Source organism: Furipterus horrens, unplaced genomic scaffold (genome assembly GCF_987537825.1).
Source record: "Furipterus horrens unplaced genomic scaffold, mFurHor1.1.pri manual_scaffold_1, whole genome shotgun sequence".
NCBI classification, from domain to species: Eukaryota; Metazoa; Chordata; class Mammalia; order Chiroptera; family Furipteridae; genus Furipterus; species Furipterus horrens.
Window position 1 is genome coordinate 191,537,181 of NW_028327171.1, and position 27,170 is coordinate 191,564,350.

Below are 27,170 nucleotides of genomic sequence, written 5' to 3' on the forward strand. Positions count from 1 at the left end.
TCTCGCGCCACCGCCGCTGCTGCTGCTGCCGTTGTCGCCGCCGGCCGGCCGCTCTGCACCACAGGCCCCAGACAGACAAGGCCGGGAAGAGCCGGAGGCTGAGGAGGCGGAGGAGGAGGAGGAGGAGGAGGAGAACGCGCAGGCGGGGGCGGGGCCACTCCGGTGACCGAACGCCGCAGACTGGCAGCTGCGGTGACTCCCCCCTTTGTGTCTGGTCTGCTTGGAGCCAGTGGAAGTGCTTCCCGGAGGGGTGCTGGTGTCTCGCCGCCTCGCTGTCCACCTCCCCTTCCCAGCCACCTACATCCGCTCTCCCGCCGTCCCCCGCCCTAGGCCCCGACGCCCGAGCTCCGCCTGGAGCCCAGAGCTGCGGAAGAACGAGGAGGCGGCAGCGGCTGCCTATGGGGGGGTTGTGATTCACTTACGGGAGCCATTGACCGGAGAAGACGAGGCTTTTATGGTGGAATTTACCTCAAGCGAGATCGAGCGGCTGCAATAAAAAAAGAGAGAGGAGCGCACCAGGGAGGGCCAGAAAGGGCAGCCTCCTGGCACCTCTCCTCCGTCCGCTGCCTTGGGGAGCACGGGGCCCAGCCTGCAGACCCCTCCCCTCCCCCGCTTCCCACTGCCCCCGAGCTCTCCTGGAAGACCCTTACTGGATTGTTCCACTGAGGCGTGGAGGCTGTGGGTTTGCCCATGGAGAAAGACACCTTTTTCGATCCATTCGAGGAAGAGAATTTGTTGTTCTTGAAATTGGAGTGAAGGAAGCACCGAAGCGAAACTCAAAAAAGAATCCTGCCTTCCCGAGCCCACTGGCGATGCGTCTCGGGCCGCCGGGCGCCGCCGCCGCTGCTGCCGCCGCCGCCCGCGGGGCTTCGCTTTTCCCAGCAGTCGGGAACTCGTTCTGATCCTCGGCTCCCCCATCGAATCCCCGCTTTCCATCCTTCTGCAACCTGGATATGTTTTCTCCCCGACCTGGATATTTTTTTGATATCGTGAAACTACGAGGGAAATAACTGTGGGGCTTGCTTCTTGACTCCCTGCTTCTCCCCAGGGACATGCCTTCAGTTTGGGGAGCTGAGGCACCCGATCCTAGGCGAATGAACCCTCTGAGCCGCGAGGGAGAGAAGTGAAGGGAATTCTTGCAGCGGAATGAAAGCTCTGCAGCTAGGTCCTCTCATCTGCCATTAGTTCTTTCAAACTGCATTGTAATACGGGCCGGGTAAGTCAGACAGGAAAGAAGGCAAGCCTCCCGGCCGTGTTTCTCCGCCCGTGTTTACTTTCCATATTTCTTTTCTCTGCTCTCCTGCTTCTTGGCTGAACCAGGGATGACTTCCTCGATGCAGCGGGCCTGGCGGGTGCCCTCTCTACTATGGACCGTACTGTTGGTCAGCACTGCGGCCGGTGAGTAGCGCGTCCTGGCCACTTCCCCTGCGGGTAGCGAGAGAGGGAGCCCGCAAAGGCCGAGGCCTGCGCTCGCCCTTTGATGCGTCCCCGGATCACTGTAAAGGGAACCGCGACCGTGTACCTGCACTCCTTTCCTAATCCATCCGGGAAAATAACCTTTTATGTTTTTGTGTAGTTTTGAATTCCCACTCCCATATTTCCCACCCCCTCACACCTCTTACGAGAGTAAAAAGGCATATTGGGTGTGGTTTCTTGACATTTTTGGATGTGAGGTAATGCAAGGATTAAAAATAATATTTTAATCACCAGTGGATACTGTCTATTATGAGATCTTTTTTTTTTTGATATAAAGAAGCGGATTTGGCTTACAGTAAAAAGGACATCAACTATAGAGCACACACTTGAACCTTATTTTTAGATGTAGATCACTCTTTGGGAATCCATGTTCCTTTCATTATTCAAAAATGTTACTGAATGAATTGAATAAAATGTTGAGGAAGCCAAAACTGAGATTCTTAATACATTGTATAATACTTTAATAATAATTATTATTAGTGTTATTTTGTTCCAAAGTATTTTAGTAATTATATTTCCATTTTTTCAATCTGGACACTGCTATTTTATATACTTTTGGAATTACTATTGGGTTTAGAGGTGTTTTGATCTTTTTACATTTAGTCATCTGACATTCATTGGCTGCCCTGTCATTGAGACAACTTTGACCTCATATCAGACTTCTAGGAGATTTGAGTCCTGAAAGTTCTTTGCATTTTACTGAAGTTTAAAGAGAAATGGTAGTCATCCTTTCCTTAAAATATTTTCTTTTTAGTTCTTAGATACCTTTCAAAAAACCTCATGTTCCTTTTGCAATTATTTTTCAGGCAGTCTTTTGATGATAGGTTTTCTAGAAATTTTTAAAAGTGAATTGTACATATAATTCTTAAATTTGGTTTAGGATGTCCAGATAGATTTTGGCTTTAAAAATTAGTCAAGGACAAATGACAGTTTTTCAATTTTTTATTTTTATAAACGTATTTTTTACATTCAATAAATTTCTCATCTCCATGTTAGACAGAAATCTGCATTGGGAAATTGAAGGAAAATTTGAAATTTCTTTTTATACTTTTGATATTTTTGATTAATGTCTATTATGTTTATGATAAATTTATTTGTGTTAAAATAATTTGAACTTCTGAATTGACTTTATTTGAAAACTTACGTTTTAATATTCTTAATCATTACAGTTCCTTTTGGGATAAAAATGAATGATTTTTTATTAGATTTCTTTATGTTGTGTTAGCTATTTAAATTCTCTAGCCATAAGTCATGTGGTTCCTATAAAACATGTAGAGCATTAAGCAGTCATTCTAAGAGTAGAAATCTCAGAGCATAGACTTTTCAGTGTTCTCTGTTATTTTTGACCTTTTTAGCATCTAGATTCTCATTTATAGTTGATAGGCTTATTGTTTTGTGATTAGAACTGATAAAAGTAAAAGAAAGAACATTGATTTTTAAAATGAACTTAATTTCTCTTTGGTAAATAAAATATTAGAGTAATGTCCCTTAAAAGGGATGAATTAAAAGAATTACTGCTTAAAAAGTGGTTCAGTGGTTCTTTTGTTTTTCTTAGCATTACATAGCAGCAGATGCCTATACTTGTGAAGTTGGATTTCAGAGCTATAACAGCAATAAAATTAATAATAGCTAGTATTTATTGAATGCTTGCTATGTGCCAGCAATTATTCTAATACCTTTTCATGTATTTCTTCATTTCATCCTTAATTCAGTACTGCAGGTTTAATTATGTTCTTTTTACAGAGAGGACGAGTGAAGTACAGAGAATTTAAATAACTCACCACACAGTCAGTAAATAGTGGAGCCAAGATTATAGCCTGCACCCTTACCATACAACATTTAATGATAACAACAACTTCTTTCTGTAATTGAGAACATGAGATGGAGTAGTGCCTTCACCCAGATCAGCTTTTGCAAAGAGCTTGGACACTTGACATGATCTTTGTACCACACCCATTATGCAAATGTTATGGTTCCGAATGTGTAAAAGTTTGCTTTACTTAATATTGGAGTGGCTAGTGCAGTTTCACTAAGTGCAAGGTGACTAAAGAGGGCCTGTGTAGATTTGGGGATACATAGGTGCAGTGATGTAACCAAACAGGTGCAGCTGAAAGGAAAAAATACTGGAAGACACACTGATATCACATCCCTCTTTGGGGATCGTGGTTATTTATTTTGAATCCGTCTTTCCCATTTACTCATATATTTCTTGGATTCCTTAATTCTAAGAACAATGGATATGCAAAATATCAGAATTTATAAAAATATGATGTGTTTATTTGTATTTTAAATGAATTATTTTAATAAAAAGGGACAGTGTAATACCATACTTATTTAAGGGTAAGCTTCTGTAAAACAAAATTTTTTCCCTTGATAAAAGAGTTTCCAAGCTTTATTTAGGTTTTAGTGGTTACAAATAACATATCTAACTCTATATCTCACCCCACCCTATGCAGCCCCCTGAGCATGCTTAACTACCCTTTACGTCCAGTCTTAGTTCTTGTCCTTGCCATTGTCAGGGCCTAGGAAACTTTCTCCGTACCCCTTTAGTTATTCTGGCTGGTTGAATAATTCCAATGATTTTCAGCAGATTAACAGGAGAAAATAAAATTTAATACACGTGCATGGGGAATTCACATAAACATGAAAATTCTGAAGACAGTGAAACAAAATGAGGTATATATGTAATTTTGAACTAAAGAGGGGAGAGGTAGGCAATTCATATGTGCTAAGGTTCCCTTCCTAAAGCAGGTTTTTCTATCTGAATCTCTTTAGGCAGGTAAAGGGGAAGTAACAAACTCTTTTCCAGTTTGTTGGGTTTTAATTGTTTTCTGATCAAAGTAATCTGCATTCCAGGGTGGCACATTTTGGGGAGACTCACTCTGACTCCCACACCATCCTTAGTCACCTGGGAGGCCAGGAAGCCCATGCATTTTGAGTAGCTTCATTGTTGGTATCCACACCTGGAAGGGTCTTCAGGACACTGAGGAAACTCAGGATCCTGCATCACATTGTAATCATTCTCCTTCTTGGCTGACTCAGATGTGTCCATGACTGAATTGTCATCAGTGTCAGATGATTCTTCCTGCATTTGAAGTAATCCATTTGACTAGATTTCAGCTTTACATACATCTCTTTATGAATACACACATTCTCAAGCAAGATTCACCTATTTAGTTAGTGTTCTTGAAGAGTTAATGAATATTGTTGAGGAATTTGAAATTTAGTAATCTTTATTATAGTGTTTCTCAAGATGTGGGCACTGCAACATGATCACTTTTGCTTCTTGATAAAATGCATATTCCTGGCCCACAGTCTAGATGTATTGTATGGATCTCTCTGGGACTTATGTATGTTTTAAAAACTTAAACCCTAAAAGATTCACACTCAGGCAAGCTTGAGAACTACTGCTTTAAATATAATTAATCAGTCTTGTTTGGATTTCAAAGTATTGTGATTCGGTCAGCTTTTGCCAAATAATAATAGGTAACCACAAAATCATAGTGCTACACAACAATAAGCATTTATTCTGTTTCACTTGCCTCATTCTGGGGCCTAGGCTGGAGGGAAGGGTAAAATCTCTGTGGGGAAGCTTGTTTCATGGCAACGACAGAAGTACAAGAGATAATAAGCCCAATCCCACCAGTCCATTTCCAGACTCTGGTCCTATACACATCTCATTGGCAAAGCCCAAAGATAAGGTGTAGCAAAGTACACTTTGCCTGTAATGAGGTTGTGGTATTATATGGATGCATAATACTATTGTGGGGGCATGAAGAAACCTGACCTTTAACCTATCACATGTGACCAGGAAGATAATCCGTGGGGGAAGCTTCTCTTTACCATTTGAACAGAGTCAAACTCTTAATTAGGCCATTTTATAAAAATTATACCAACTTTGGTCTCTACAAAAGCTATCCTGGCATGTGAGGTGATGTGGTGGTGGTGATATATTAGTGTTGCTGTGTGTATGAAATATGGAGAAAGAGATATTTATTCCACATGAGGACAACAGCATTTTTTTTACTAAAGGAGAACTTTCTTAACAGTGAAAGGGAAGAAATTGTATTTTTCTGTAATGGATAAATTCTAACTATGTATAGAAGGTATAGAGTGAAGCCAGAGTCGTCTAAACCACTTATTTTGGCACTTACTCACATATTGTCTTGCTATTGAATATCAGTTTTTTGTATTTGTCTTGCTTGTCCTCACAGCTGCTAATTGCTTCTACAGGACAAGGTTTATATCTTAAGTTGTTTTGTAATCTGTCATCTTGCTATGCCACATAGAAGATGTTTAAGAAATACTAAATAAATGAATAATAAAAAGGAATTGGAGCCAGGAAGTATTCTAAGATTGTTCATTTACTCAAATAATGTATTAGTAATTTATTCTTTCTTTGTCCCAGTTCCTTCAACTATAAAATAGTTTAAATAGTGTAGTAGGAAGACCACTTTCTTGAGTTAATGAGACCAGGATTCTATGTAATTCTAGAGGGAGATAACTTAACACTTTTCTCAATTGTAATATTATGAGATTCAGAGAAGGAAAACTCTGACTCCAAAAAACCTCCGCTGTCTTGCGGCATACCTCTTCAGGGGAAAGGCTAAGGGAGTAAACCCCGACAGAAAATCCGGAGCCGGAGTCCCTAAGGCGGTTTGACGTTGTAGTCAACACCGGCAACTCCTGCGGCGCACCTGAAGCCAAGCTGTATTGACTCGTCTTTCCCTTGGACCCTTCAGCTGCGAAGAGAGGGGGGGTCTGCTGCATGGGCAACAGCAGACCCTCCATATCACCCTGCCCAGGCTCTGTAGCTTCAGCGTCATCGCAAGATGTTGATTCAACACGGGAGGAGACAGATACCGTGTCACTCCCGAGTCGGACTGCACAGCCATTCTCGGCGGTGCAGATAGACTCTTAAGAAGCTACACCATCGTCTCTCGAGACGGACGGCTGCCGACGAATATTATGAGATTGGTCTAGATTATGTTTGAAATGCAAATTCCTGGGTATCACCCCTGACCCACTTAATCTGAATATATGAAAAGTGAGATTTAGAATCTACATTTTAAACAAATATTCCCCAGGCAAATCTTATGTACTCTAAAGTTTGAGAACTATTGGATCTAAGATTCCTTCTGTCAGGTTTTACTTTATTTTTTAATTTTTGTGCTAATTATAACCTGTTCTGGATCTTTTATTCAGTCAGCATTTGTACCAAGCATTTCTTATTTTATGCTTTAAGTAATTACCCAAAAGCTTCTTTTCCCCTTAAAATTTGCACAATTTTTTTCTTGTCTATTTTGGCTAAAGGTAATACGATATTTAATGAAAAGTGCTTTGCTCACCCAGTATTGTATATGTTCATTTAGCTTGTACTTTTATTTTGGCCATTTTATTTTCCTTTTCCTTCTGCAAAATAAGAAAAATTACTTGGTAATAGAAACAAGTTTCTACTTTTAGTAAATTTGGATAAGAATTGTTGATAAAAGAGTTAGTGCTAAACATTAGACAACATTGTTTCAGTTTTGGTTACAAATTAATATTCCATGGAGCCCTACAGGTAGATAAATTGCATATATTAAATATCTCTCCACCAAAGAAGAATTTATTCTGATTTGATTGATGTCTGCTGGAAAAATTAAATATGAGTACTATGATATCTAGGAATTCATGAATTTTCACCAACTTACATAACACGTGTGTTGCAAAGACTCTCATATTACCAAACTATTTTCCCTAGTCTTTGAATCCCTTCCAGACACATGAAGATGACATTGGTAGAATTTTGAGAACTACAGACTTGATTTTGTTTTGTTTTTCTTAAACTTTTTTTTTGTTGCGTGAGATGGATGTGAGCGCTATGACTACTGGATTACAAGAACACGTATAAATTTTTGTAATCTACGTGAGCTTAGAAATAGGCCTGTAAGTAAAAGACGTGAACATTTTAGAATACATTGCTTTATCAGAACTATTAGTATACAACATTTATTGCTTGCTCTTAATTGCACTTGATATAGTGTTTGACCAGACCCAGTTTCTATTCCAATATTCACTCATGGGAACAGCTGAAAAGGTTAGGGGAAATTAATAGGATAGATGACATATGGAAGGAGAAATAAAATGTCCAGTCAACAAACATTATTAGTGCTTCCTTTTTGCAAAGTTGTTTTTAAATGTTGGTGGTTACAAGGATATATAAGAAGTGCTAAACCTCCTTCCCCAACCATCTCATGCCATAGCCTATATTACTTTATAAAAAAGAATTAGATTGCATGCAGTTTAAAGCAAAGGTAGGTATTTTGCAAACCCTTAGCATTGTACTATTTCTCCTCTATCCATCCTTCCAGGACGAGAAATTCCTGTAGGCATTCTGCAACACAGGAAAAGAGATTATGTTCCTGTGCGTCTTCTAAATGATCTCCTCTCTTTTATGTCTTTTGTCTCTGTCAGCCTTCTTGAAAGAGCGTTCAACACTTGGCTTCCTTATTCTCAACTCCTTAATTGTCCCTCTCATGCAATGTGTACATATTATTAGGTCTGCAGTGACTTCCTAATTGCCAAATCCTGTCACTTTTTAATCTTGTTCTCTGCTTTTACTACTGAATTTGACAGTTTTGGTCGCCCCTTTCTTGAAACTCTCCTTTTCTGACTTTAGTATCTTTGTATTTCCCCAATTCTAGATCTTCTCCATCCTCTTTTCTCCCTCAACGTTTTGTGTTTGTTTTGTTTTAAATCTCCCTAGATTGTCTTTTCTCTTAGTGCTATTCCTCTCCCTTGTTGATTTTTTCTCTTATTGCTACTGCTCTTTCAGGCTTTAATTATCCTTAGAAGTAGATACTTTTTAGGACAAACAGGCAACCAGAATTGGAAGATAGGAATATTTAAATTTCTTGTTGGTGATACCATTAGCTGTTTACTTTGGGTAAGTCGCCTCTTTTGTAAAGTAAGGGAGTAAGTCTGTATGATGCTTAAAGTACTTACAGCACTTTCGCTTATGGTATGAGAAAAGCCAGTGGTATACTTAGTTAATGGAAAGTGAATAGCACTTTTTGAATGATATATTTTGTTATTACTGAGTATATACGTAGTACTTTGAACTTAGCTTAGGTTGGGAAAAACTGCAGGTCATTCTAAAATTATAAAAGCACTACTTTGAAAAATGTAACTTAATTTCTGCAAATACATTAAACATTTATTTATTTATTTTTTAGAGAGGGAAGAAGCAGAGGAGAGAGGAAGAAAGAGGGAGAGAGGGAGAAATAAACATCAGTCTGTTGTTCCACCTGTTCATGCATTCCTTGGTTGCTTCTTGTGTGTGCCCTGACTGGAGATTGAACCCACAACCTTGGCATATCAGGATGATGCTCTAACTAATTGAGCTACCTGGCCAGGGCACAAATACATTTTATATCCTGATTTTCTGGGTTGAATTAGGATCACAAAAGTTTTGTAAATAAAGGTTCTTTAGGGATATGCTTTAATGAAAATATAAGAATAATTACAACTAAATATAAAGGGTGCTTTAATATTTTTTTTTTTTAATTTTAGAGAGAGGGGAAGGGAGGAAGAAAGAGGGGAGAGAAACATCGGTGCAAGAGAAACACATGGAAAGGTTTCCTTCCCTGTGCATCCCAACCCAGGAACCTAACATGCAACCCAAGCCTGGCCCTGATGGGAATCAAACCAGTGACCTTTCTGTTTGTGGAAGGACCCCCAAACAACTGAGCCACACCCACTGGGGTGAGGGTGCTTTTAAAATAGTTGGACTCCTAGAATTTTAGAGTTGGAAAAGACCTTAGGGTAGACCTTAAATAGTTAAGAGTTTACTTTAGACTTCTTCACAATCTTGTGTTTAATTTTAAAATAAATAATGCCAAGGTCAGTTTCAGTTCAGTCTTTGACCCAGTTAGTAGTCTACATTCTAAAAATCAGTGAGACCTAATTAATGTCATTTTAACTTTAGGCTAGTAAACTATTAAAACAGCTTTATTGAGATATAATTCACATACCATAAATCCACTGTTTTAAAAGTGTATACAATTCAGTAGTTCGGGCATATTACATTATTAACTTTAAAATTATGGTAAATTATATAGTATAATATAAAATTTGCCATTTTAACCATTTTCAAGTGTAGAAGTCAGAGGTATTAATTATATTTATAATGTGGTGCAACCATCACCAGAACATTTTGATCATACCAAACAGAAATCTGTAACCATTAAGCAATAACTCCTAGTTCTTCCCTCCTCCCAGCTCCTGCTAACCTCTAATCTACTTTCTGTCTCTAGAATTTGCCTATGCTAGGTATTTTATGTAAGTGGAATTATACAATATTTGTCCTTTCATTACTGGTTCATTTTGCTTAGCCTGTTTTCAAGGTTTTATCCACATTGTAGCATGTGTCGGGATTTCTTTGCTCTTTAGTACTGAATAATATTCAGTTATATGTATATACCACATTTTGTTTAGCCATTCATCAGTTGATGGACACTTGGGTTGTTTCCGCCTTTTGGCTATTATAAACAATACAGTGATGAACATTGGTGTACAAGTATCTGTTCAGTCCCTGTTTTCAAATTCTATGGGTATATGCCTAGGAGTACATTGCTGGATCAGGTTTTTGAGGAACTACCAAATTGTTTTTCATAGTGCTGCACTAATTTACATTCCCACCAACAATGTACAATGGATAGGGCTCCACTTTTTCCCTATCCATGCCAACACTCATTGTTTTCTGTATTATTTTTGAAAAAGTTGTCATAGCCATCCAAAGGAGTGTGAAGTAGTATCTCATTGTGGTTTTTATTTGCATTTCCTTATGATAAATGATGTTGAGCATCTTCTCGTGTGTTTATTGACCATTTGTATATCTTCTTTGGAGAAATGTCTATTCAGGTTCTTTGTCCATTTTTTCTTTTTCCTTTTTTAGATATATAATTGGCATATGACATTATATAATTTTAAGGTATACAATGTTGAGTCGATACATTTATGTATTGCAATATGATTGAGTTACCTAACACCTCTATTATGTCACATAATTATTTCTTTTTTGAAGTGGGAACAGTTAAGATCTACTAGTTTCTTAGCAATTTTGAAGTTTATAAAACAACATTGTTGTCTTCAATCACTATTCTGTGTATTACATCTCCAGGACTTATTTATCTACCAATTGCAAGTTTGTACCCTTAAATAACATTTGTCCATTTTTAATCGGGTTGTTTGTCTTTTTGTTGTTGAGTGGTAGTTGTTCTTTTTATGTTCCAAAAATTAACTCCTCCTCAGTTATATGATTTTCAAATGCTATGGACTGAATGTTTGTGTCCTCTCAAAAATTTATATGTTGAAATCATAACCCCCAAGGTGATGGTATTAGATGGTGAGGCCTTTGGGAGGTGACTAGGCCATGAGGATGTAGCCCTCATGATTTGGGTTAGTGCCTTTAGGAAAGAGACTTTAGAGAGGTTCATTTGTTCTGCCACGTGAGGTTACAGCAGAAAGATGGCCATCTAGGAAATAGGTTCTCACCAGTAACTAAATCTGCTGAAACCAAGATCTTGGACTTTCCAGCCTCCAGAACTGTTAAAAATAGATGTTTGTTGTTTATAAGCCACCCAGTTTCTGGTGTTTTGTTATGGCAGCTTGAATGGACTAATAAACCAAATGCCTTCTTCTTGAGGTCGGTTTTTTTTCCTATCTTAATAATATCCTTTGGTGTAAAAATGTTAATTTTTCTTAAAAATTGAGGTAACATTGGTTAATAATATTATGTAAATTTCAGGTATACAACATTCTGTGCTTACCACCAAAAGCCTACCTTCCTTCTTTTTCTCCCTTTTTTAAACAAGTTTTTAATCTTTATTATTTTTCCCATTATCATTTAGTCTCCTTAAACCCCCCTCTCCCCAGCAATCACCACACTGTTGTCCATGTCCATGAATCCTTTTTCCTTTTTGCTCAAAATCTCTACCCCCAATCTCTCCTCACCAGCTGTTATCCTGTTCTCCATCTATGAGTCTGTCCTCATTCTTCTTGTTAGTTCAGTTTGTTCATTAGATTCCACATATGAGGGAACTCATATGGCATTTGTCTTTCTCTGACTGGCTTATTTCACTTAGCATAATATTCTCCAGGTCCCTCCTTTCTGTCACAAAGGGTAAAACTTTCTTCTTTTTTACAGCTGAGTAGTACTTCATTGTGTAAATGTCCTATGGTTGTTTTATCCACTCATTTACTGATGGACACTCGGGCTGCTTCCATATCTTGGTGATAGTAAATAACGCTGCAATGAACATAGGGGTGCTTATGTTCTTTTGAATTTGTGTTTTGTGGTCCTTTGGATATATTCCCAGAAGTGGAATGCCTGGGTTGAATGGCAGATCCATTTTTAGTTTTTTGAAATATTTCCATACTGCTTTCCACAGTGGCTGCACCAATCTGTATTCCCACCAACAGTGCACGAGGGTTCCCCTTTCTCCACATCCTTGCCAGTACTTGTTGTTTGTTGATTTATTGATGATAGCCGTTCTGACAGGTGTGCAGTGATACCTCATTGTGATTTTAATTTGCATTTCTCTGATGATTAGTGACATTGAGCATCTTTTCATATGTCTGTTGGCCGTCTGTATGTCCTCTTTGGATAGGTGTCTATTCAGGTCCTTTGCCCATTTTTTAATGGGGTTGTGTGTTTTTTTGGTGTTGAGTTTTATAATTTCTTTATAAATCTTGGATATTAACCCTTTATCAGCTGTATTGGTGAATATGTTCTTCCATTCTGTGGGTTGTCTTTTTTTATTTTTTGATGATTTCCTTTGCTGTGCAAAACCTTTTTAGTTTGATGTAGTCCTGTTTATTTATTTTTTCTTTAGTTTCCCTTGGCTAGGGAGATATATACAATAAAATAATGCTATAAGCAATGTCCAAGATTTTGCTGCCTATGTTTTCGTCTATGATTTTTGTGGTTTTGGGTGTAACCTTTAAGTCTTTAATCCATTTCGAATTTATTGTTGTGTGTGGTGTAAGAAGTGACCTAGTTTCATTTTCTGCATATATCTATCCAATTTTCCCAACTCCATATATTGAAGAAACTATCTTTAGCCCATTGTATGTGCTTGCTTCCTCTGTCAAATATTAATGGACTATAAAGGTGTGGGTTTATTTTTGGGCTCTCTATTCTGTTCCATTGATTTATGTGTCTGATTTTATGCCAGTATCATGCTGTTTTGATTACTATGGTCTTATAGTATAGTATAGTTTCATACTATACTATAAGGTAGCATGGATTCCTCCAACTTTGTTCTTCTTTCTCAGTATCACCGTTGCTATGTGGGGCCTTTTGTGGTTTCATATAAATTTTTGAAATGTTTGTTCTAGTTCTGTGAAATACGTCATTGGAATTTTGATAGGAATTACATTGAATCTAGATTGCTTTGAGTAGTATGAACATTTTAATGATGTTAATTCTTTCTATCCATGAACATGATATATGTTCCACTTATTTGCATCTCCTTCAGTTTTTTTCTTCAGTGTCTTAAAATTTCCCAAGTACAGGTCTTTTACATCTTTGGTTAGATTTATTCTTAGGTATTTTATTCCTTTTGTAGCAATTGTGAATGGAATTGTTTTCTTCATTTCCCTTTCTATTACTTCGTTATTGCCATATAGAAATGCAACTGATTTCTGGATATTATTTTTGTATCCTGCTACTTGGTGGGTTCTCTATATACAGTATCATGTCTTTTTCAAATAATGACAGTTTTACTTCTTCCTTTACAATTTGGATGTCTTTTATTTTTTCTTCTTGTTTGATTGTCGTGACTAGGACTTCCAGTACTATGTTGAGTAAGAGAGGTGAAAGCGGACATTCCTGTCTCGTTCCCGATCTTAAGGGGAACACTTGTAGTTTTGCTCATTGAGTATGATGCTGGTAGTGGGTTTGTCATATATGACCTTTTTTATGTTTAGGTATGTTCCTTCTAATCCCACTTTGCTGAGAGTTTATCATAAATGGGTGCTGGATTTTATCAAATGCTTTTTCTGCATCTGTTAATATGATCATGTGGGATCATTTTTTTTAATCCTTCATTTTGATTATGTGTTGAATCACATTTATTGATTTGTGAATGTTGTACCAACCTTGCATTCCTGGTACAAATCCTGCTTGATTACAGTGTATGAGTTTTTTGATGCATTTTTGCATTCAGTTTGCTAATATTTTGTTGAGGATTTTAGTGTCTATGTGTAGTTTCCTTCTGTTATTGTATGTTATACCTCTTTTACCTATTTTGCCCTCCTCTTGCCCCCTCTCCTTCTGGTAGCCACAATTCTCATGTCTACATCTGTGGGTTTGTTGTTGTTTTATTTTGTTTTTCTTTTGTTATATTTTTGTTTTATATTTTACATATGAGTGAAATCATGTGGTTTTAGTCTCCTGCAACTTCACTGAATTTATTGACTTGTTCTAACAGTTTTTTGATGGAGACTTTCGGGTTTTCTATATATAATATGTCATCTACAAGTCATGACGGTTTTACTTCTTCTTTCCAACTTAGATGCCATTTATTTCCTTTTCTTGCCTAGTTGCTGTGTCCAGGATTTCTAATACTATATTGAATGAAAGTGGCTATAGTGGGCAAACTTGTCTTGTTTCTGATCTTAGAGGAAAAGCTTTGAATTTTTTATCATTGAGTATTCTGTTAGCTATGGGTTTGTCTTATATGGCCTCTATTATGTTAATGAACTTTTCTCCTATATTCCTTTCCCACTCCCTCCCTCCCCCTCTCTTCCTCCCTCTCTTCTCCCTTTTTCACATTCACATCCAGTCTAATAGCAGGATGTTTTGGCTCCACCTTCAAAATATATTTAGAATCTATCTTCTTCTTACCACCTTCACTGCTACCATATAATCTAAAAGCCACCATCTTTCTCTCATTTGTTATATTTTTATTTTTTAAATTTATTATTTATTTAAAAATTTATTTATTTTTAGAGAGAGGGGGATGGAGGGAGAAAGAGAGGGAGAAAAAAATCAATATGTGGTTGCCTCTCATGCACCCCCAACTGGGGACCTGGCCCACAATCCAGGCATGTGCCCTGACTGGGAATTGAACCAGCAACCCTTTGGTTAACAGGCTCAATCCACTGAGCCATACCAGCTCACTTGTTATTTATTTATTTATTTTTAAGATTTTATTTATTTTTATTTTTAGAGAGGGGGGAAAAGGAAGGAGAAAAAGACAGTAATATCGATGTGTGAGAGAAACATTCATCAGTTGCCTCTCACATGCCCCCAACAGGGGACCTGGCCTGCAACGCAGGCATGTGTCCTGAGGGGGAATCAAACCAGCGGCCTCTCAGTTCCTAGGCCAACACCTAATCCACTGAGTCACACCAGCCCAGGCTCACTTGTTATAAAACCTTGGCTTTTATTACAGTTGCTTTTCAGTATGTATCCTGGGTCACCCTTTTCAAACATAAGTCAATTCATGATGATTCTTCTGCTTAAAACTCTCCAGTGCCTCCCCATCTCACTCAAAAATAAAAGTCATAATCATTAAAAATATTCTACACAATCTGTCCCCTACTGCTTTTGACCACATCTGCTGATCTCTGTCTTGCTTATTGTGCTTTAAACTTTACAAAGAATTGCAATTCAGAAAATCAAAAGTTTTAGACTAGGTTAGAGTTAAGATACTTTATTCTATATAATTTAATAGTGGCTGCAATTAGTGAGTAAATCTATATACTGGAGCATAAGCGAAGAGACACATAAACATCTCTTGAACCTTTAATACAGGGTGGGGCAAAAGCAGGTTTACAGTTGTGAGTTCACAAAACTTTTTGTTCTTGTATTATTATTTATTAATTGTATTATTTTCCATACAAACAGCTTTAAACCTACTTTTCTCTATTGTATATTTATAAGTGCCTTACCTATTTACTCTGTTATCTCATTAACCTTTAAACAGATTGATTAATACTATTATTTTTTCCTTATTTTACAGATGAGTAAAACTAAGTAAAAGGGAGACTTGGAATTCAGGCTCAGGTTTCTATAACTCCAAAACAGAGCATTAATGTGATATATACAGTGTTAGCCTGAAGGCATAAAATACTTGGAACGTTTTAGGCATTTGAAAAACTTACTGGCATTTTAATCATTCAGCATTACTTGCTCAGACTGAACTCTGCCTTAGTCGTGGTCTTATTTGGTTGTAAATCACAATGGATGTTTTAGATTTTGTGTGTAGTATTCAAATGTTGAAGGATAATAAAAATTTTCACTGAAGATTCAAAACTTCAGTTTTGGGAAGGAACATCAGTTAGATCAGAAGAGTGATGATGACATATTTAGTTGAGGATATGTTTTTAATGTTTCCATCTGTTGTTAGTGATTAGAATCCCTATGGGTCACTCTAGTGTGAAGAGTAACTTTTTATATTTAGTTACTACACAAAGGGACATACTGTGGTGACAAGAAAGGCAAGATTAGAAAGAGCCAAATGATATCAAGAGATGAATTATTCATGTTACTTACTGAAACAAATTTTTTTGTTGGAGATAACTTCTATGGGGTATTTAATTTTTTTCCCCTTTGGCTAAACCAATGTGTTAGCTTGATGAAATGTCATAAGAAAAGTTAATCTATAAATTCAGTTTAGCCTTTTGCACCTACTTTTCCCATTTATCCAGCTTTTCTCCAGTAGTCATTGTTTTATCAACTTAGTTAGGTTTATGAAAAATTCCGTTTTACTGATCGTTGCTGCTAAGTCCTTTTTAGAGCAAGATAGTCATCTTAGATTTATACCAAGTCAGCTCAGATTTGTACACTAAAAAGCTAATAGGCTTTATATTTCACATCACCCTGTTAATGAAAATTAATTAAATTCATTAACTGAAAATAGATTAAATTCTAGTTGTTTGCAATTAAAAGCCAGTGTGTTAAATCATGGTTTATGGAAGCTTATCAATTAGGTAGGCTAGGTTATTCTAAAATAGCAGTGATTATTTCTTTCTCATGCTGTATGTCCATTGAGGACTGACAGAGTTATTCTGCTCATCATTTAGGGATCTGGGGTGATAGAATGTCACCACCTTGAAAGTTGCTGGTTGCTGTGCCAGAGGTAAAAGAAAGTATAAGAAAATCTTTCGTGACAATTATGTGCTCTGCCCAGAAGAGAGTCACATCACTTTTACTTAAAACTCATTATTCAGTTTCATGGTCTCTCCCAACCTCTAGGAAATGTGATCTTTCTATCTAGAAAAGGAATTTGGGAAATAGGACCAATGATGACTGTAGGAAATAAGATGAATTTGTATTGACTTTGCTTTGTATTTTAAGACTCTTGGTTTTGTTTTTGCCTTTAGACTTTATTTCTTTTAAAAATATTTGTTTTCTTTTTACAATCCTAAAGTTGTTATACATTATAAAAAAGATTTTAAAGTGATAATAAAAATAAAAAGACCTATTCCTTCTTTACTTTTCTCTAATCCTATTCTCTAATAAATAAATAAATAAATAAATAGTAGTAGTAGTAGTAGTAGTAGTAGTACAAAGTAGATACTATTATCCTCATTTAAGGATGAGGACTTTTAGGTACAGAGGATTTAAGAAACTTGCCCAAGGCAACACAGCTAACAGAGCTGAAATATAGACATGGGCAGAGTTATAATAGACAAAGGCAAGTACATGCTTCTATTATTTTCTACTGCTGTAGGGCCTTACCTATTATTTTAATTTAATAGTTTCAGCACTGGCTGGTGTGGCTCAGTGGACTGAGTGCTGGCCTGCGGACCAAAAGGTTGCCAGTTTGATTTCCAGTCAGGGCACATGCCTGGGTTGTGGGCCAAGTCGCCAGTTGTGGATGTACGAGGGGCAACCAATTAGTGTTTCTCTCCCTCTCTTTCTCCCTCCCTCTCCTCTAAAAATAAATAAAATATTTAAAAAAATAAAAATTTCTAAGAACCTTGGTTTTGGGGGTTTCTAGCTTATAATTGGGGAGCATTAAATAAGTAAATAGATGACTAATATTAATGGCTTAAAATGCCTGAGCATGTATACTCATTTAATGTATTCGGAAAAAGTTTGAGTTAGCACCTCCTTATCCTCTGCATTTAGTATATGGGACTACATAGCATTAACTGGAATATTTTAGTCATTCTAGCTGTCCATTCTAGTGATCATCTTTCATAGGATGTGGTACAGATGTAGGAAAGAATAATGGTAGCAAAAGTAAAGGGACAGAGTTGGGGGAAGCTTGAGGGAGGAGGCAGAAAAAGTAATTTACTTAATTTCCTCCTATATTGTCTTGTTTCTCTTTACCCAAATCGTCCCAGGTTGGTCTGGCATTCTTGCCCTTGCCTTTGATCTCTGCACTGGTGTAGGCTCCAAAGAAGCATACCATTCTTACCCTGGCTGGTGTGGCTCAGTGGATTGAGTACTGACCTGTGAACCAAAGGGTCGTAGGTTTGATTCCTAGTCAGGGCATATGTTTGGGTTGCGGCCCAGGTTCCAGTTGGGGGTGCGCAAGAGGCAACCACACATTCACGTTTCTTTCTCTTTCTCTCTTTTTCCCTTCCTTCCCATCTTTCTAAAATGAAGTAAATAAAATCTTTAAAAAATAAGAGAAGCGTATAAGCTTCTTGTAGGTTTGGGATTTCAGACATTTTTAAACAGTTGCTTTGATAGTGGAAAGCTGTGGGGATTTACTTAAAGCAAAGAATTATATTTGAAAAGAGAACTCTGAACAATTAAGTAAGTGACAGTAGCAGAAGGAAGTTTATACAGTCAGTAGTACTAAAATTACTGTGGGTTGCATTTTTTATCCTGTCACTTAGGTGAGCTGATTCCTGAAATCTTTTCAGCTCATTTTACTTATTTAGGGGCACTAATTAGAGAATTTGTTGTTTAGAAGATGGCATCCTGATTAAGGTGTTTGGAGAGATTCTTGTGAGATTCAACTAGGCATATCCTCAGTAATTATTTTGAGAACTATATAGGAGAAGCAGTGAATTTCTGCAGCTAATGACTATTTCATTACTATTTCACTATTGAAGGAACCTGTTGATAAAAGATAGACCAAAAATATGTGACATTAATAAAGTAATACTTGAATACAGCGGACTACAGTAGCGCTATTGCAAGTAACAGTGAAATAGCTATTGCTTAATAATAGTAACATCCCTGTATGACTGCCTACTGTGTATCGATCATAATGCAGAGTATTTTACATATACTTTTCTCTAGTCAAAGTAGCTGAAAGGTAGGTATCTTTTCTATTTTATTTATTTTTTAAATTGAATTTATTGGGGTGACATTGGTTAGTAAAATTATATAGGTTTCAGGTGCACTATTCTGTAATACATTAACTGTATATTTCATTGTGTGTTTACCATCCCAAGTCAAGTCTCCTTCCATCACCATTTATCCCCTTTATGTCCTCATTCTACCTCCCTCCACCGCCTATTTTTCCTGTTTTAGAATTAGGAAAACAGAGTGACAGACTAAGTACTTTGTCTAATGGTATGTACTTCTAATAATAACTAATTACATATTATTTATTTAATACCTCCTCGTGACAGATATTATGCTAAGTTTTTTACTTTATTTTATGTGAACCTTACATCAGATTTGCTGAAATATATATTATTTTTTCACTGATGAGGAAACTGAGGTGCACAGAGGTTAAATAAATCACCCAAAGCCATATACTTAGAAAGTGGCAGAACTGGAGTTCAAGCCAAGGTCTTCTTGATTTCTAAAAGTCTCTACTCTTAACCATATTTCCTCTCAAGACTATTTTGTGTCATAAGAGAGAATTGATCACATTGAGATGTCTTTTATCTTTGAAATTCTGTGAATTTTTCTCTATAAAGTACTAAAGTTAATATAAATTAATATCTTCACATCAGTTGTGTAATAAGAATACAGTGGTACCTCAGTACTTGATAATTCATTCCGGAACTTGTGATGAGTGCGGGAACCACAAGTACAGAATTACGAAGCATTTTCTCTTGAGGGGTGGTGTGACTCATACAAATTCCAGCAAGTGTGACGAGTCCCAAGCAAGCCCTTGAGTGCTGAAATATTTTTTTCTTGTCAAAATGTAATAAGTACAGGATTTTGTTTTTATTTTTTAGATTCAGTTGTTGGTAGTTGTGAGTTTGTTGTCATTTTAGTGTTCATAGTTTTGATTTCCTTTTTCTTAACTAAGTCCCTTTGACATTTCATGTAATAATGGCTCGGTGATGATGAACTCCTTTAGTTTCATCTTGTCTGGGAAGCACTTTGTCTGCCCTTCCATTCTAAATGATAGCTTTGCTGGATACAGTAATCTTGGTTGTAGGTTGCTTTTCACCACATTGAATAGTGCTTGCCAGTCCCTTCCTGCCTGCAAAGTGTCCACTGAGAAATCAGCTGATAGTCCCTATAGGTACCCCCCCCCCCCCCGTAGACAACTCTCCGCCTCTCTTGCTGCCCCCAGGACTCTATCTTTAACCTTTGGTATCTCAGTCATGATGCGTCCTGGTGTGGTCCCCTCTGGGTCCAGCTCGCCCGGGACCCACTGTGCTTTCCGGACCTTTATGTCCATCTCCTTCGCAAAATTTGGGAAGTTTTCCTCATTTTTTTCAATTCTTGCTTCCTCATTCTGCACTGGTTGACCGTTTTTATCTTCCTTATGTTCCAAATCATTGATTTGAACCCTGGTTTCCTTCCCTTCACCACTGGTTTTGTGTGGATTTTCCTTCATTTCACTTAGCATAGCCTTCACTTCTTCTCTTATGCGTTTGCCATACTCAAGCATATCTGTCAAGCCTGTGAGCATCTTTATCACCAGTGTTTTAAATTCTACATCTGTTAGGTTGTCTATCTCCTCATCTGTTAGGTTGGCTATCTCCTCGTCGCTTAGTTCTCCCACTGGAACCTTGATCTGTTTCCCATCTCGGGCCATACTTCTCTGCCTCCTCATTCTTACAGGCTCCTGTGTTTGTTTGCCTCTGCGTCCCAGGTAGAGCTGTTGCTCCTGTTATGTTGTAAGGGGCGGAGCCTTAGGGATTTATCAGTACAGGGCGACCTGTTTCACTACATTGTGGCGCTGTATGTGGGGGAGGGGTCCAAGAGGGAACAACGCTGCCTGCCCAGCACTCGCCCCACTTCCAGGCACCTTTCCCACTTCCACACCGGACTGGTGCCCCTTGAGCTGCTGCCCTGGCCGTCGTTCCCAGAGTGAGTGGGTCTGCAGATGTTGTAGGACCATGAGGGCCCTTTAAACAAGTGGGCTCTGCTGAGACCGGCAGTTTCTGCCTCCACTCCAACACCCACTGGTTTGCACAGTCAGAAGCAATGAGGCTTGATTTTCCCCAGTGCTTGGACCATGGGCTGCGAGGTCTGGTGTGGAGCTGGGAATGCTCCCCAGGTGTCCCTCCTGACTTTTTAAAACATGTGACTGTGCTTTCCGCCTCCTTACTTTTTAAAATGTGACTGTGCTTTCCGCAGTTGCTGCCACTACCGCTGCCACCACCACACCACGTCCTCCCTCCCCTCCTGCCTGTCTGGATGAGTATTTCTTCTTTATATCTTTGTTTGCTGGACTTCCATGTAGTTTGATTTTCTGGAACTTCTGGTTGTTTCTAGTTTTGAGGTAGTTGTATTCCTTCTTAGTTGTGGAGGGAGACGCAGCATGTCTGTCTACACCTCCATCTTGGCTAGAAGTTCGAGCTCACAGTTCTCTTGAGGTTGGACTGAGGGAACTGGCCTGATTATGGAAGTATTCTTTAGCAGAGCAGTCAGGTGGCCAAGGCACAGTGACCTACTTTGTGGTATAGATAGGTGAGCTGACCCTAAGGAGTAAAGGATGGAGGTTGACAGGCCTACTCAGGTGAGCTTGATTGTACAAAAAATGAGGAGGGGAAAATTCAGTACCCTGAATAAATCCTCTGTCATCCTACTATGATGAGGGTTAGATTATTTGATGTGTATATATTCTGCCTTATATATATTGGCTCAACTGCTGTATTCAGCTCTGAAGACTTGAGATCTGGCTAATGTGTGTCATTCTTTTTGGGGTAAGGGTTGTGAGAGGAGTATAGCAATACAAGGAAGTAACAATAAAAGTAGCAGTCTAGAAAAGAGGTATGCATGTAAGAGCTTGCTGATACTGTTTAGGGTTGTAATTAGCAGCCACGTTCCTTTTACTACTTTTATTCTTGATAGTTGGAGTTTTCCCCACATCTAAGAGGAAATACTTGAAATGAAAAGCAAATAATAAAAGGCAGAGGCTCTCATAAAGAGGTGTAGGAAAAAAAAGTTTCACTTTAATTATTAGGTAACTTGTTTTGTGATATATATTAATGATTCATAAAGAGATATTGTATGCTTGAATTTTTCGGGTTTTATAGATGCAGCAACAATGTATTTCCTTGAGATGAGTGTCTTACAGTTTTCTTGAGCATGAAACTTTTATTGATATCTTAAATCTTTATTATACTAAGGTTGGGAACAGGGTTAGTAAGTAACTTTTCTGCTTAAAAGAAAAACAAACCCATGTTTCACTGAACTTGAAACTTTTTAAAAAAATTCTCACTCAAGTGCATGCTTATTGATTTTAGAGAGGGGAAAGAAGGGAGAGAGAGAGGGAGAGAAACATTGATATGAGACGGAAACATTGGTTGCTTTCTCGTACACACCCCAACCGGGGATCGAACCCACAATCTGGGCTTGTGCCCTCACTGGGAATTGAACCCTCAGTCTTTCTGTCTATGTGATGATGCACCATCCAACTGAGCCACACCGGCCAGTACATATATCTCATTTAAGCAGATCACAATAATAAAAGAAAATAATTCTCTGGTTTCAATGTTTTATGACTGCATTTCTATAGGGAAAATTGTACATAATTTAAATAGAAAATTCTTCATATTGTCATCTTTAGAGATTTTCTTTTGCAATGTTTTTGGGGAAATTTCTCACCTCTTTTTAAATTACATGTGAAAAAAAACCTAGCTATATAAAAAGAGCTGTATGTGAAGCAAATTATATGCTGTGATACACCTGATGTTGCCAAGTACACTAAATGAAGGAGGTGGGGAAGCTACTTAGCCATCCAGGGAAGCAACTCAGCCTCGTGCTTTTCTATAGGGAAGCAGTTCAAATAAGTTTGGCGACTTCTTAAGTTTAAGGAGAAGGTGGCATTTGTAACACTCCTGAAATGAACTAAGAGAAAATATCTTCTGTTTATTTACTTTTCTTCTGTTTTTCCTATGTCTTTTGGTATTTGAACACTTCAATAGTGTTATAAGGAGGTATTAAACAAAAACAGGTAGAAGCCCTTACATTCTGTATTCTAGCTTTTATACATTGTATTTATGAAGATTTGTGTTTGGTAAAGAAATTATTATAGTATCTTGTAGCTTTTAACAAAGTATCTGGATCCCTGGCTCCAGTGGCACTTACATAGTTGTTGAAAAGACAGACCATAAATAACTAGGAAGTACATAAATGTACGAGGTAACAGAGATTAAAATAAATGACATAGGGCAGTATTACAGGGTACTTGGGGAAAGCCACTTTAGTTAAGGTGGTCATTGAGCCTTCCTCACGAGGTGACATCTAAAGAGTTAAAATTAACCAGCTATGTAAATAATTGCAGAAAGAGCATTTCAGATAGAGGAACAAAAAGTACAAAGGCTGGGAGGTAGGAAAGAGCTTGATATTTTACAGGATCAGAAAGGAGACTGGTGTGGCTAGGGTAGAGTGGAGAGAGGGGCATGACAAGTGGGTTAGGCAGGCAGGAGCCAAATCATGAGGCGCCTTTTAGGCCACAGAAAGAGGAAGAGTTTGAACTCGTTCTTAGAAAATGGACAGTGCTCTTGAAAAATTTTAAGCAAGGTAATTTCATGATCTAATTTTCATTTTTCAAAGAGAGATTTGCTTTGTAGGTGGAAGAGGATTAGAGAGGAGCTCTAGGAGAAACAGGAAGATTGGTAGGCAATTGTAGAAGTCAAGTAGTCAGGACAGACGGTGGTTGATGTTTTCCCCACAGTGCTGTCAAGTAACAGTTTGGTATCATTACTCACCTACTTCTGTGATACACTATTTCTTTAAATAGGCAGGACTATTTCTGGATTTATAGTTGAATTAGTTTTGAAAACCTGTTTCCCTCAATGTTTATGTTAGCGATCTATATTATTTCAAGTTTTCAGTAAGCACTAAAATATATATTAGTGTTATCTGTACTTTAAAAAATCTATTTGGAAAAATGCAAACATGGAAAATATTTTGCTTCAAGGAATAATTTAAAGTAGAGTGGTAGAGTCCACCTCCCTGTATTCCCTTCATAATGCAGAAAATACAGACTACAAGAATAATTTCTAGTCATACAACTCTTTGTAGATGAGGACTTTCCTGTTTGTCCTGTTCTTAAAAGGCTTATTATTGCAATGTTTGAAGACTTGGGTCATGTCTCATTCATAGTCTCATTTAAAGCACATGTAATCTCCCCCCCCCCCATGTAAGCACTCATGATTGTATCACTTTGAGATTTTGTTGTTATTGTTGTTGTTAAGCCCCCCCCCCCCCCCCCCCGTTTCAAGGAAGTGCTCATTCATAGATCCTTAGTGATGTTTCATCAGTGAAACCTTTTCTCATCCTTAGTTACTTTCAAATAACGTTGGAGACAGGTAGTTTTCATTCATGAATTCTAGAATAAAGTTGACATGACTGCAGTGTCTAATGTCTTGTCATAAAAATTCTTCTACTGGACTTTAAATTATGAGCAATAACAGAGTTTGACCAGTAAAGGTCTTTTACAGTAAATGAAACCTCTATAAAGCAACAGAATTAGTGTGAAATTTAAATGAAATGAAGGTTTATGGCTCACTGCCAGAAGATCTGACTTAGCTAGAAGAGTTTTATAATACCTCAGCAGCAAAAGTTACAATTTTAATTGTAGATTTCAACAAATTTTTACGAGAGATGTAAATTGATTTTGTTTTTTTCTATTATTTAAAAACCTGTAGATGTACAGAGTATAAATTTAAAGAAAGGTTTTCCATCAGTTTTCTTTTTTAGCCTCTCACAGGAAGCTTTTCTAGCCTCTAATATCCCAATATATTAAAGTTTTTAATTGTTTTCTCACAGTAAATTTTCATATCCTTTAAAAAACTATCTTGAATTAAGAGAATTATTTATAATTAGTACCTTTTTGAGGGAGAACAGCATTATTATTCATTTCCCAGACCTTTAATTTTAAAACAAAGGTTATTTTACATATTAGACTCAGGAAAAACAGTTAAGTCCAAACAAGCTGGAGATTAGCTTTTAAGAGCCAAATTCTATCCCTGTTTGACTTTTTAAGGTATGTGGCAAATGCATAAATCCTAAATACATGGCATGATGAATTTTTACAAAGTAATTTTCACAGCGTAAAAACACATATATGACCAAAACCCTGTACATTAACAGAACTCCAGAAGTCTTATTTATTGTGCCTTTTTGGGGGGTCACCATCCTGACATAATATCATAGATTAGTATTTAATATAGGCTGAATGTTAATTCTTAGATTTGATATTCATCATGCTGGACTGTACTTATTGAAATACTACTGTGTAATTTTCTACAAATTTAATTAAAATTCTATGTGAATTTGTCTTAATAGGAAGAAGCAATTACTTAACTTTCCCCCCTTAATTTTAGGATAATATTGACTAGTTAACCAACATATCTTTTCCTGATAACTTCCTTTTTATCTTTTTATTAGCTTCTATAATTACTGTGCCTACTTAAAGACTGAACGTATCATTTAGCCCTCCTCCTGGGGATGAGGGACATGAATTGCAATTGTGCAGAAGTTTTACTGAAAAAAAACTGGGCAGAATCGACTGCTTGATGTTTTGAAGATATGAAGTAAAGCCGGAAGGTTACTAGGTAATATCAGGTGTAATAAAGTAGATAGAAGGGAAAATGTCTACAGTATTCCCTCACTTATCATGGGTATTACGTTCTAGGTGGCCCTTGGCTGGTTTGGCTCAGTGGATTGAGCGTCGGCCTGCGAGCTAAGTGTCGCTGGTTCGATCTTCCAGTCAGGGCACATCAGAGAAGGAAAACTCTGACTCCAAAAAACCTCCGCTGCCTTGCGGCATCCCTCTTCAGGGGAAAGGCTAAGGGAATAAACCCCGACAGAAAATCCGGAGCCGGAGTCCCTAAGGCGGTTTGACGTTGTAGTCAACACCGGCAACTCCTGCGGCGCACCTGAAGCCAAGCTGTATTGACTCCGTCTTTCCCTTGGACCCTTCAGCTGCGAAGAGAGGGGGGGTCTGCTGCATGGGCAACAGCAGACCCTCCATATCACCCTGCCCAGGCTCTGTAGCTTCAGCTTCACTGGAGAGGACACTCCAGCGTCATCGCAAGATGTCGATTCAACACGGGAGGAGACAGATACCGTGTCACTCCCGAGTCGGACTGCACAGCCATTCTCGGCGGTGCAGATAGACTCTTAAGAAGCTACACCATCGTCTCTCGAGACGGACGGCTGCCGACGACGTTCTAGGTCCCCCCCACCGCCCATGAAGTAGGAACCTTACATTTATTCTACACTCTTGAACCTACGTAACTTTAACAACATACGAATACAGTACTGCAAAATCCTGCGATATAGCAAAAAATCCGCAATAAATAATTAAATATAATATTTTTAAAAATTCCACAATACAGTGAGACTGTGATGAGTGAACCGCGATATAGAGGGACTACTGTATTTGTTAAATTTCTAAAATCTTCAATATTCCTAGAAATCCATTCTTGGGAAACTTTAGAGGGACATGAAAGAGTAAGAGTGAAGAAAACACATATGTAGGCAGTTGTTATTTTAACAGTGGCAACATTTTCACGTTTTCTAGCAGGTGTAAAATCTGTCAATTTTGCCAGTAAGTGAAGCTTATGTTTTCTGTTAAAACGTTTGTGCTTTAATCAGACAAATTTTCCCTAATTCTTAGTTTTAAAAGACCTCAGGCTCCAAGGTGCAGTAATTATTTCCAGCCTCAAAATGACATTTCATGATGGTTTATGTAGCCCATTATGTCACTCCATATCTATACCACTCTACAAACAACCTTAGGATTTCCCTTAAGCATGATTCACTGAAGTGAGATTGCTGAAAAAGCCATATAAGTGTTTGACAGTTCTCTGAAAAATGTATTTGGTATATTTTGTATGCAAGTTGGTTTATAATAAAATATCTGAAGATAAACAGTTTTTTGATTTGCTCATTTCTAACAGGTGTGGATACCTGAATAGAGAGCTTCTACAGTTAACACAAGGTATTATGAGGACAGTTTGATTAGGTATAAGCTAATTGGTCTCTGTGGTCATTTTTAACCTTTACATATGAAATGATCTCAAGAAAAAAGCCCCCCCCCCAATGTTTTAAACTGGTGTCTTTAAAATCCAAATCAAATTTAAAGTCCAGATCAAAGTGAATTGTTTATTTTGTGGAATGAGGAAAGGCACCAGGAAGATCTCTCATCTCTTAACATCAAAGAATGGAAGATACACCCTAAAGCCTAAGGCTAAACAAGTCTATGTTAAACTTCTTGACCTGTGAAATTCTTTCTCTGAGACTACTAACAAAGATAATTTGACAGGTCATTTAGTTTAAATTCCTTCATTTTAAAGATGAAGAAACATCC

The 27,170-nt window shown here is 37.7% G+C and overlaps 2 protein-coding genes across 2 annotated transcripts in view; one reads left to right on the forward strand and one right to left on the reverse strand.

The window, feature by feature from the left end:
• Positions 1–148: 148 nt before the first annotated feature.
• Positions 149–1,451, reverse strand: LOC150022525 (uncharacterized). Its single transcript, XM_090282700.1, has 2 exons — positions 651–1,451; positions 149–487 (listed from the first exon to the last, which is right to left on the reverse strand). Exons 1-2 carry the CDS (start codon positions 1,052–1,054, stop codon positions 415–417), a joined length of 477 nt encoding a protein of 158 aa, XP_090138826.1. The 5' UTR covers positions 1,055–1,451; the 3' UTR covers positions 149–414.
• The window catches only part of BMPR2 (bone morphogenetic protein receptor type 2), a 147,184-nt gene continuing 120,186 nt past the window's right edge, over positions 173–27,170 (forward strand). The window contains exons 1-2 of the mRNA XM_090282699.1: positions 173–1,216; positions 1,321–1,398. Of these exons, the coding sequence (XP_090138825.1) occupies positions 1,323–1,398 (76 nt within the window). The 5' untranslated portion in view covers positions 173–1,216; positions 1,321–1,322. The remainder of the gene's footprint in view (positions 1,217–1,320; positions 1,399–27,170) is intronic.

Coding starts and splice junctions, on each gene's coding strand:
- LOC150022525 (XM_090282700.1), bottom strand. CDS start 1,054: ATGTCCCTGGGGAGAAGCAGGGAGTCAAGAAGCAAGCCCCACAGTTAT. Junction 488..650: donor CGCCTCAGTGGAACAATCCA/GTAAGGGTCTTC, acceptor TTTTTATTGCAG/CCGCTCGATCTCGCTTGAGG.